The 12,496-nt window shown below is 38.4% G+C and overlaps 1 protein-coding gene across 1 annotated transcript in view; it reads left to right on the top strand.

The window, feature by feature from the left end:
• Positions 1 to 12,496, top strand: part of MYO16 (myosin XVI) — a 422,800-nt gene that overhangs the window by 95,355 nt on the left and 314,949 nt on the right. Inside the window, exons 5-6 of the mRNA XM_061170768.1 lie at positions 2,605 to 2,729; positions 9,827 to 9,952. Of these exons, the coding sequence (XP_061026751.1) occupies positions 2,605 to 2,729; positions 9,827 to 9,952 (251 nt within the window). The remainder of the gene's footprint in view (positions 1 to 2,604; positions 2,730 to 9,826; positions 9,953 to 12,496) is intronic.

Genomic DNA, 12,496 nt, shown 5'->3' with positions numbered 1-12,496 from the left:
CTAAATTAAACAAAAAATTACTAAATTCCTTTCAAAATAATAAATCTAAGCAGGGCATGTATTAATTTTTTCAAGAAACAGTATGAAAATAAAACTGAACTTCTTTTCAAAAAGAGAGGATTGGCCCGTTATCCACTACAAAATAATAGATTTCTTATGGGCTGTAGTCATCTTGTTTGGTTTTTTTCCAGAAGCATCTTAAGAAATTTAACCAAGAAGTGAGGGAATTTCCATTCTATTGTCTTACCAAAAATAGATCTGTGGGTTTTTTTTCCCTGAACATGTCGGAAAAATCTAAAAATCACATCTTAATTGGTATCATATTTGATTCAAAATAAAGTTTTAAAATAATGGGGTACGATGTCATAATATTCCCCTCATATCTTCACAACAGTCACCAGAAATAGATTGTTTCCACATAATATGTTGTAATGTGCATGAGTCTGAAATGAGTGACAGCTAATCTCTGTTTCAATTTGTGTCTTTCATCTTTGAGCCCTATTCTTTTTTTATCACTCAATTTTAATTACATGTTTAAATAATTCTCTAAAAGATGCATACCACTTCAGTAAACATGCAATATTATAAAAGTTAAAATAATATAGCCTTAGAGTAGGGCAACCATTAGGTTTCTCCGCTACTTCAGCATGCAAAATTGAACACTGACATCTGAGAAATAGTGTTTTCCAGATATTACTCACATGTCAAATTCCATAATCCTAAAAATAGGAATAGAGTGACAGTTTTACCTGGTTGTTTAGAAACCTCCAATGTGCCTATTAGGGAAATCTGTTAGTTCTTCTGAAATGGCTTCTGATGATTAGGAAGCTGAGGTGTGGCTTCTGGTATTTCTCATTCATGTTTCTACTAAAATGGGTTTGCTTTGAACTGAGTGCTTGAAACAAGCTACACTATTCAAATATTGCATTTGGCTTTATTTTGTTTGGTTTCTCCCTGCCTCCTTATTGTAAAGAAAAACACTTCTAAATGCGTGGCAGGTGATCCATGTACCAGAAGGCTGACTGATAATGAAATGACAGGTCCCTTTCATTGAGTGCTTCCTGCAAGCTAAATACTGTTTTATATGCTGTATGTGTTTTGACTCATTCTCATGACAACTGGTGAAATAAACTGTCAGCCCCTTTTGCAGATGAAGAAACTGAGGCAGAGGATAAGTTACCTGCCCCCATTGGCACAAATAGTAAGTGCAAGACACAGCACTAGAACTCCAGAGCATCTCTGCTCTGGAGTTCATCCAGGCTCGGAGAACAAGGGATGCAGGGAGGCAGGCGTGGTGTGCTCTAGGGGAACATGACAGCCGATGGGCACCATGCTGGGCTGTGCCATGCAGACAGGTCTTATAAACGTTACCCATAGCTTTGTTCCTTTGGGATATGTATTATTATCTGAGTGACGGAGGATACAGACAATCAGGCTAAGTAACTTTCCCAGAGTCACCCTGGGGAGGTCGGCCACAGACCAGGCACAGCCAGGAGGATCACTCCAGCCTTTTTGCTCGAGCCCACTGCTCTCTCTCCATGTTTGTGGCAAGGACTCGATCAGATAAGAGAAACAAATTGCTCAGAAGCGTGGCTGGCTCATAGCAAACGCTGGCTGAGGTACAGATGTCATCTCCTCAGCAGCAGCAGAGTCATCTTCATCAGCAGCATTAATATCACTATGACGGTTATTATTGCTTTCACTTGGAATGAGGTGGATTATTTCCCCTTAGTAAACACCTATTATGCCCAGGAACCAACGTTAGGAACAGGGGATGCAGAAATGCAGAGATATACGCTACCATGGAGAGATTACACCACCATGAAAGCTCAGGTTAAAATATATACTGGATAGAGGTATAAGCAGGTGAGCTGAACTGAGTCTTCTCTGCATAAATCACCCACCTCATTGAAGCCAGGCTATCAGTCTTCACTCGATTTTAGTTTATTTCTCCTTATTAACATTAATAGTCATGAAACGATCATTTGGAGCATCCTTTAAAAAATAATTTGAAGGAAAGTTGCAAAAATAGTACAGAGAGGTCCCAGATACCCTTCATCCAGATTCCCCTAACATTAAAATTGTACACAGCCGTGGTGTATTCATCCAAACTAAGAAGTTAACATTGGTACAATACTATTAAGTAAACTACAGCCTTTATTCAGAATTTTCCAGTTTTCCCGCTAAATCCTTTTTCTATTCCAGGACACTGCATTGCTTTTAGGAGAAACTATTTTAATGAGGAAAACCATAGGGAACAAAAAGTATGCTTTTACAACTCATTTCAATTCAATGCAGGTACTTTACAATACTTTGGGCAGTCTGTGCTGATGATTTAAACTAAAACAGAAATCCACTGAAAGCCTGCCATGGCTAAGGCATCCTATCACATTTGGGATATAATAAGAGGAAAGTTATTCAAGACTCTAGCTGGAAGTAAGACTGCATGCCAAGAGAAACAATTATGGATGCTTTGAGTGAGAATTCAAATTGGAAGAGGGGCTTCAAAGAGGAACACGTTGAAAAATATAAGATAAAATTTTTACCCCCTGCAGCTGAGAAGCAGTGTACATTCTGTTTGAAAAAGGCTCTTTTCCCCACTAGGAGTGGATCTGACATCACTGCGGCAGATGAAGCTTCAGAGACCAATGAGTATGCTAACAGACGTCAAACACTTCTTGTCATGTGGAGGAAATGTTAATGAGAAAAATAATGATGGCGTAACGCTGGTAAGTTACCACGCTTCACTAGGAGACACTGCTTAAGTTGAGAACGTACGTTGATTTCTAAAACATAGAATTATACACAATTAACTTCTAAGTAATGTTTTTTATTTTTCTGATTATAAAAGTAATACATATTTATTGCAGAAATTTTGCAAAACAAACATGCAAAGAGGAAAATGCACATCACTTATACCACCACCCAACGTTCATCTGTTGATATATTCTCTTTAAGCCTTCCTTCTATGCATGTTTTTCCTACAGATTTAGAGTAATTTTTATCCATTATTTTGTCAATGTGATTTTTGAGATGGAACTTACAGGAGAATGTTTTCATTTTAATTTTAAGCAAAAGAAACTGAGTTACTCTGATGAATGAATTTCTAAATTCAAGCAAACTCCTGTCATTACTTTTTTTTTTTGCTATCAGGCACAGCTGCAGAAAATTAAACACAACAATTAAATTTGGATTAATTTTAATGTAAACACAATGTCTAATCATCAAAATAAGAACGTTTGGTCCTACTGACCCATAAAAATTACCTGGGCTGGGCATGCTGGGGTTAAAATTAATGATTGTGGAAATAAATAAATGTATTAAGTTTCAGGAAAGTAAACTAGGGCAGCAGAAGGGATTATGAGCTCTGAAGCATGGGGTGCATAGAAGTGGTTGGAACCAACTTTAGAAAGTGGTCCAGTTTCTACCATGGGGAAAATATGGTGTGAGGTTGAGCACGGTAGATGAGGAAAGCAACGTAACCAAATGGATATGAGTTGTGTGACACCTGATAGCTTTATAGACTTATTAAATGCAAAATAAGTGCCTTGAGACTTCTCAATAGAATTGTCTTCCTAGATACTGATGATGGCCTTTGGGATGTAAATTTCAGAAGACTATCAAAAATGGAACTCTAAGCTGTAGGAAAAGAAAACAAAGCATGTTTAGAGTTTATTGAAAAATAACACATTCAAATGGAAAAACATTCCAACTAGTTTATTGAGGAACTATTTACTGACCGTGACCTGTGAACAAAATCATAGTGAACAAAACCACAAAAGTCCTTTTGTCATAGGCTCACATTTCATTGGAGGAAGACAGGTAATATACAATATAAATGAGCTAAATATATAGCATATTACTAATAATAAATGCAAATGAGAAATAGTAAAACAAGACGGGGCATGCTGGATATACAGTTGACATTTTGCGTAGGTAGACAGGTAAGGTCTCACTCTCAAGAAGAGTTCCGAGTGATGGCCTGAAAGAAGTCTGCGCACACTGTAGGTGTGAAGGAGGAGCATTCCAGGCTAAACAGTGTAAGTGCAAAGGCCCTGAGGCAGGGCCGGGTGTGGTGTGATTGATAAACAGCACGGAGGCTAGTGTGGATGAGCAGAGGGTTAACCAGGACCAGATCACACAGCATCTTGTGGGCCTATGCGAGGACTGTGGCAGTTACGCTGTGTGAGATGGGAATAGATTGAAGAGTTCTGAAGAGGGGATCCTACTCCTATTCTAAAAGGATCCCTCATTCTGACTGCTGTGATAAGGATGGACTGTCAAAGCACGAGGGTGAAGCTGAGAGTTCAGTTAGGAGGCTTTTGCTTTAATCTAACGAGTGATGATGCGACTCAGGCCAAGACGGTAGATGCTGGAGTGATGAGAAGTGGCTCATTTCAGTCTACATTGAAAGAAGGTCCATTGGGATTTCCTGACCGGAATGTGATGAGAGAGGAAGGAAAGACTTCAGAATGACTCCAGTATTTCTAGTTTGAACAACTGGAATGATGGAGTTGACACCGAATGAGATAGAGAAGGCTCAGGACCGGGCTCAGAGCAGGGAAGATCAGGATGGATTCTGGAAATGTGAAGTTAAAAGTGCCTCTTAGCCAACGTCATGGAGATGCCGAGTCTGTGGTTGGATATTGGAGTCTGGAATTCGGGCGATGCCCGGACTGGAGAAGCAGTTTGGGGGTCTTTAGCATGTACATGCTATTGAGACCCTTGACCCTGGATGAAGTCACTGATTTGATACAGAAGGAAAGAGGATTGGGGACTGAGCCACGGAGCACAGGAAAAGAGGAAGATCCAGAAATGAGATGGGAAGAGGAACTCCCAAGGTGGGAGGAAAACCGAGAGTATGAGACGTCCCGGGAGCCCAGTAGAGAAAGCGTGAGGAGGAGAAGGGATGATTAACTGTCAAATAAACACTGCTGAGAGGTCACGTAGACGAGACGGAGACTCAGCTGCCAGACTTGGGAACTTGGAGTCCTCGGGCTTCTCATCGGGACAGCTTTGGTGGAACAGTGAGGTCAAAATCCAGACGAGAGTGGGCTATTTAATTAACAGCTCATTTAAGGCAGGAGCTACGTTAATTAACACATCTAATGCATAGTAAAAACCCAGTGGAGTCTGTGTTTCTCTGTTTGGCAGAAGGTATGACAACTTCATGTTGTTTTTTTTGAAATCACAGCTAAATAAAAACAGCATATGGGCTTCAATCCCCACTCAATAAAAGGACCTACATACCTCAGAAGATAAGCTATTAAAAGAATCAATACGCAGCAATAAATTGCTATCATTTTCAACCATCTGCAATTTTGACATTCCTGGTCACTTTTTTTATTGAACAGAGAACACAAGTGTGGCATATAATTATTCTGTAATAACTAAATCTTGTTTTATTATTGATGTTGTGATCATCTTTGAGCTTTATACGAAGAAAGTAACAGTGAACGGGAGGCTAGGAAGTCCTTCCCTGAGGATCACAGCATTTGGCAAATGCCAGATTCTTTGATTCTTTTGGTCGATTATGTTAATAGCTGCCACTCCTGGAGCTGTCTTTCTGTAAAGGGCATGTGGATGGTGTGTTCCTGACTATTGTTGCTGATAATGAAAAGAAGACAGTCTTGGCCGCAGACGGATTTCCACATCCTGAGTCGGAATGTCAGTTGTGGTTCAAAATTAGGCATAATGCCCCACGCTGTTACATTGTATGTGCAAAAGAGGTGAAACTGTCAACAGAATACTCAAGGAGGATCAACTCCTAGTAAGATGGCTTTTATGTTGCTTTTTCTTCCTTTGTTAGAACATGCAATAAAATAACCAAATATAAGGTAGCTCTTTTTAAAAATTTTTATTAAAAATTTTTTTGGAGTATAGTTGATTTACAATGTTGTATTAGTTTCAGGTGTACAGCACAGTGATTCAGTTATCCATATATATATTATTTTTCAGATTCTTTTCTGCTATAGGTTATTGCAAGATATTGAGTATACTTCCCTGTGCTACACGGGAGAACTTTGTTGTTTGTGTGTTTTATATAGAGTAGTGTGTATATGTTAATCCCAAACTCCTAATTTATCCCTCCCACCACCAAGATAGCTCTTTTAAAAAGATCTCTTAGTTTGTGTTAATATTCTTCTTAAAAGAAAATAAAAGCTTCAGAAAAGGATACAGTTCCCCCCAGAAAAGCCACGTTACAGAGCATATGAAAAGGAGCTCCTGAGTTCAGGTACATAAATACTCTTTGAAAACACTGATAACTAGTATATATGTTATCAAGAAGCTGGTTCTTTCCTGTTTTGTCACAGAATTTGATATATCACATCTGGCCTTGAGCCATATTTACTTGGTTTGTTGGAAAATAATTATCCATGAAGTGCAAAATATCAAGCAATTTTATTTTTGTTTCCTTTTTTTTATTTCGGTAGTACTGCTTCATCCTTACTTCTGGAAGAAGACTTAGCCAGTGTCATCAGTTTTCTGGTCACATCTAGGGAATAAAGCTTTTGTGGTTACTTTCTGTCACCGTACATAGCCTCGATTTAGAGATTAGAGTGTCTGGACATATATAATAATGAAAACTTCCAACTTGCATGAAGTCAGGCCTCACTGATTTTTTATTAGGATGATTTTAAAATCTTCTGTTGTGATGAAGTGGAATGACTCAAAGTTAGGTGTTTGGCTTTTGTTCTGAGATGACCTAGGATTAAATGTGCCGGCCGCCCTAGACGTCACTGGTAGCTCCTGCTCTGGATAGCTTTGCTGCTAAGCAAGCCAAGACGGTTTTCCTTTAAGTCTGCCTCATAAGCAGCTGAGGAGATGACCGGGTGAGAGTGGGGCTACGTTCTAAATGGTGGAACTGGAGTTTTGCTACATGGAAACAAATCTATTCATAAAGGGGTCGATCCTATGAACTTCGCATCATTAGTATGCAAGGTGGCGATAAGCCATGCTTCACACACACAGCCATGCCAGCCTCGCTGGTGTGCCAGGGGAAACAAGTGTGTAAATTGTGCACGTGTTCTAGAGACGAACATTATAATACCGAATTGGTATGTGGGGCAGGGGAGGTTTGCAGGAAGAGCATTTGCATGTTTAAACAAGTAAATTGTGGAGTGAATGCAAGGTTTGTTAGGAGCATTCACACTGCAGCGTTATCCTTGTAGCCCGGCCAACTTGGACATCCACTCGCCTTTGTTATTTCAAAATGTGAGTTCTGGGCGTGCAGAGGAACGTGGCTTCAGCCCACGGTGGCCCTGCTTCCCTGGGTCAGTTACCTCAGTGATCTAATCCACAACTTCTCCAGCTGCAAAATTGGGATGGTGACTGTCCCATCGGTTGTTCTGAAGAGAAGAAGTAGTTTAGAACTTTTATGCAGGATGTTTGTGAAACCACTTTAACGTCCTGTTCTGTGTTGTAACTGGGTAGGTGATTTCCAGCTTGCGATAACTTTCCATGAGAACTGTGCTTCCAAAAAGCTGTTGCTAATTCTCTACGGGAACAACCACTGCCTCTGTGGTTCTCATAGCAGGAGAGGAGTATTCTAAGATGTCATGTGATCAACACTTAAACATTTTGGCACCGATACCTTCCAGCCGTGTCAGGACAAGGCAGGACTATAAATTCCATTTCAGAAGATAGACATTTTTAAGTTAAAAATTTTTAACTTGAAGTCGAACTTCCATGATGAGAAACGGTACCCACCCATAGGTCTAGTGACTTAAGGATATAGAACTTGGTTGCCAGTAGACTCAAAGTAATGGCTCTAAACTCCTGATATGTTACTAGGATGATTTTTAAATATTCTGTTATCTCTTGCGATGAAGTGGAGTGACTCAAAGTTGGTGCCTTTTTTTTAGATTCCACACATATGCCATATGATAAATGATACCAATGAACTTATATACAAAACAGAAATAGACCCATAGACATAGAAAACAAACTTATGATTACCAAAAGGAGAAAGAGGGGGAGGGATAAATTAGGAGTTTTGGATTAACATATACACACCGCTATATATAAAATAGACAAACAACAAGGACCTACTGTATAGCACAGGGAACTATATTCAGTATTTCGTACTAACCTATAAGGGAAAAGAATCTGAAAAAGAATATGTGTATATAATAAAACCGAATCACTTCTGTATACCTGAAACTAACACGACATTGTAAATCAACCATACTTTAAAAAAAAGTTAGGTGTTTTGCTTTTATTCTGAGATGACCGAGGATTAAATGTGCCTGCTGCCCTAGATGTCACTGGTAGCTCCTGCTTTGTACTGCTTTGCTGCTAAGCTAGCCAAGACGGTTTTCCTTTTAGTCTTTACCTCGTGAGCAGCTCAGGGGATGACTTGGTTGAGAGTTGGGCTAAGTTCTGAATGGTGGAACCGGAGTTTTGCCACATGGAAAACAAATCTACTCACGAAGGGGTTGATCCTACGAACTTTGCGTCATTAGTATCAGGCGCTAACCAACTAGTGGACCCATTCTTCACGCAGGCTTATGCTACAAGTGAACATCTGAAATCCAGATGTTAGTGCATATAGCAGGGTAACTTGCCAGTCACTGACTGATTATTCAAATAATATGAAATAAATTTAGAAGCAGGAGAAAGATGAGTTCTTTAGGAAAATATGCATATAAAATCATATTTCTCTAAAATATCTGTGGATATATCATTCTAGGGAGGGTTTGCTGGAATGTTAACGAGATGAATTCTGTGTGTAACCGAGTGTGGCAATCTCTTAATGTTTATACCTTAAGTTAGACTGAATCTATCTGTTGTTCTAATGTAGTTGAAAGTACATATAAAACATAAATATATAAATGTCACTGTAGATTGAAGAGCATAATTAAGTCCAAAGATAGAAAAGCAAACTTTTTTCTGAATTTTATCAAAATTTATATTGAATAAGCCCTTTTGACTTTACTATAATCTTGTCTTTGTAATAAAAATGGCAAGGAATCGAGCTACAAAATTCCATGCTACAAAACCTAGAAGTTGTTGTTTTTACTACTTTTAAATTAGTTCTTCTTTTTCCTTTCCTTATAGATTCCTCTTCTTAATTATTATGATTACAAATTCCACCATGTAGTTACTTAATAACCTAGTTTAAATTGAGGGTGATGATAATTTACTTACAAATGAAGCCTGTTGCCAAGAAACAGGAATTCCCCCATAGGAAAATTTGAAATATTCCTCCAAACCCTGATCTCATCATGGTAGTTCCTGAGGCTTCATTTCTAAGCTTCAGTTTGCGTTGAGAAACTCAACTGGGAGAATATTAAAATGATGGCTACACAGTCATTTTAGAGCTTGTTGGCATTAATTCATCCTTTCTGGTGCTCCTGCCCCTTTTACATGTATGTAACCATGGCAATGATCACATGTCCTGTGGTCATTTATATCTTTGAGTCCCCCTCCTGTAACACCAAATACAAGGCTGGAATTTTAGAGCTAGTCAGTACATGTGTGACTTTGGGGCAAGAAGTGGTAAATCACTGAGATATTATATTTTGTATTTACAAGTATTCAGATTATAGTAGAAAGGGGCACTGGAGAGGGAAATAGGAATTACATGGAAAAGTGCACATTGTCAGGGTCAGAAGGAAAATAATAAATAATTAACCCATAACCCTTTTTTCAAAGAATGATGGCATCCACTCGTACCAAATAAAATTACATATGTGTTCTTTTTAAAAGGTCTCTGTGTTTTAGATCCGATACTTTATTAAATGGGTGTCTTTCAACCACTGAATAAACTACATTGCTGTCCCTGCTTTTTTAAGTTAAATGACAAAATATCTCTTCGTTGCAGTTGCATATGGCATGTGCAAGTGGCTACAAGGAGGTGGTATGTCTTCTCCTGGAACATGGCGGGGACCTCAATGTAGCAGATAATCAGTACTGGACCCCACTCCACTTGGCAGCAAAGTACGGCCAGGTAAAATAATGTTCTGGGTTATTTTTAAAGAATTATTTTATGATCAATGCATCATTTCATATTTTGTTTTGTTTTGTTTTCAGATTATGTACTAACATTATGTAACTTGACTTTTAATGGAATCGTCTTACTAAACAAATATGTTTGTGGTTGAAAGAAAACATTTACTTTTAGAAGGACACATTCATAACCTACATTCCTAAGAATTCTGCATGTTGCAGTCAGAATCATTGGAGAAATAATCAAAACTTATAAACATTCTTTATAGAATGGAGTTAATACTATTTTCTTAATATTATATAGTTCTTATCAGCATACAGTTTCATGAGTCTATAGGGTAATTGTGTTTGTTTTCTACAGTTAGTAGATGTAAAGCAAAATTACATTTTATATTTTATTTTTCTCTATAAATTATATTTCATTTTAATGAATGAAGGATGGGTAGCAGAGTTCTTTCTCTGAATTGATGCTTGGCTGTAGCTAATATATCTTGAGTTACTATTGCACAAACTAATTTCTCAGTAGATACTAATATACCATGAAGAAGAAGCAAACTTTAACTTCTAAATAATTTATATGGGTGAATGTGATCCAGCAGTATTCATAATAATTTATTACAATTGATTTACAAAAAATACATAATATGTTATGTTAGAGAAAGTCTTAGTGGTAATAGTAGAAAATATAACTCAGGTTACATATATATGGAGATTTAAGCTAAGCTTGTTGATGTCCAAACATTAGCTTGTGGTAACAATCTCACTCACAGAATTTATAGTAAGTTAAATCCCTTAGATACTAACCAGTGTGCAAAATATCTAGCATACAATTTGAGTCATGCAATTGTTGAATAAATTGAAAGCATTTGCATCTCAAGCATCTTAGGAAAAGCATATTGCTTGGGAAGGTCTTCCAAACTAATAAGAACATTGTTTGCTTTGATGACATTTCCTGTAGAAAAAAGATTCATTCATTCAGTAAATATGTTTATCAGCTTACTAACAACTCCAAATCTGTGCTTCTAGCAAGTGAGTCTGTGCATAAGTGAATGGTTGGGTTAATGAGATAAGGCTGGATGTAGCTGAAATCATTGGCCTCAGGAGTCCAGGTTTCCCAGGTCTCACTAGGATCACAGGAGTATCGGGGCATCAAAAGTATACCATCAGGACATTAGTAATCCATGCTAGCACAGCAGCATCCTGGGATACACTGGGTGAGAAGTTTTGTCATTCGTAAAAAATAAAGAAGTGAACATATAAGCAAGTACTCTTTCCTTGAACACAACTTATTGGCCTGTGCTGACGAGGTGGTAATCAGTAAATTATCAAAATGTGCCCATTGTAGTCAGAGATTGCTTCTGGAAGGAGCTAAATCTGAAAGTGGTAAAATGTAGCAGAACACTACCAAACTTGAATGAATCATTTTACCCAATTTTTCACTTTGACTGATTGGGCTTTTAGATTTTGGACCAGGTATCATTGCAAAGAGGAGCTAATTGTTTCCCTTTAACCACTTTCATGAGAGAATCAACTCAGGGGAAATAGGACTAGATTTAACAAAAATTTTTTAAAAACATACCTTGGACTAAATATGTCACTTTCTGTTACCAGACATTTAAATGGTTTTTTTCAGGACCCAGTGTATGGTTTTTGTTTTATTTAACTGCAGGTCAAATGAAATATTTGGTATGAGTTGATGCATTTTATTTGCTGTTGTATTTTTCAGTTCTGTGATTTCCATTTGGTTCTGTCTTATAACTTCTGTGTCTTTGATGAGGTGTTCTATTTTATCCTTTGTTTCAAGAGAATTTGTAATTGCTTGTTAAAGCATTCTTATGATGGCTGCTTTAAAATCATCATCAAATAATTCCAGCATGATTCATCCTGCTTTTGGTGTAAGTTAATTGTCTTAGTCAAAGTATGATTTTCTGATTTGGGTATGACCATGATAAGTCACTTTTAATTGCTTCTTGGACATTTTGGCTATTTTGCTAGGAGAATCTTGGTCCTATATATATCTTCTATTTTAGCAGGCAGTCACCCTGCTTAGGTTTAGCGTTCAGGTTCCAGTCTCCCTGAGTGGGAGGTGGATCCAATGACAGTTTAATTTTCAGACCCTTCCAGGTATTATTTTGGTATGATTGGTTTATCTGGTGCCCCTGGAGTTCCTACTGGTTTCTTCTGGTGTCCCAAAAGGGGTAGAAGGTGTTTCCTCGGGCCAGGCTGCCCCACGTCTCTGGGTGGGGTAGGAGAATCTCCACGGGGACAAAAGACTTTCAGGGCTGGAGGCCTCTGGAGTATGCCCCCCCACCACTTGCAGGTGCCATCCTCTCCCCAGCCACCCTTGTCTCTTTGGGGAGGGGCATCTCAGTCTCAGTGGAAAAAGAGTGTCTGCTCTGACACTTAGTGTTAGCAGTGTCATGGTGCTGTATTCACCTGATATTGTCAGGGAGACATGGTTTAAAAGGGGGAGGGATGCCTCTACCTGGGCCCCCTTCTGTCGCTGGGTTGGACTGGGAAACACTGGGTCCAGGGTTGCCTTCTT

The sequence above is a fragment of the Eubalaena glacialis genome, chromosome 16, assembly GCF_028564815.1.
Source record: "Eubalaena glacialis isolate mEubGla1 chromosome 16, mEubGla1.1.hap2.+ XY, whole genome shotgun sequence".
NCBI classification, from domain to species: Eukaryota; Metazoa; Chordata; class Mammalia; order Artiodactyla; family Balaenidae; genus Eubalaena; species Eubalaena glacialis.
The sequence above is the reverse complement of the archived record's forward strand: the minus strand, read 5'-3'. Positions and strand labels throughout refer to the sequence as shown.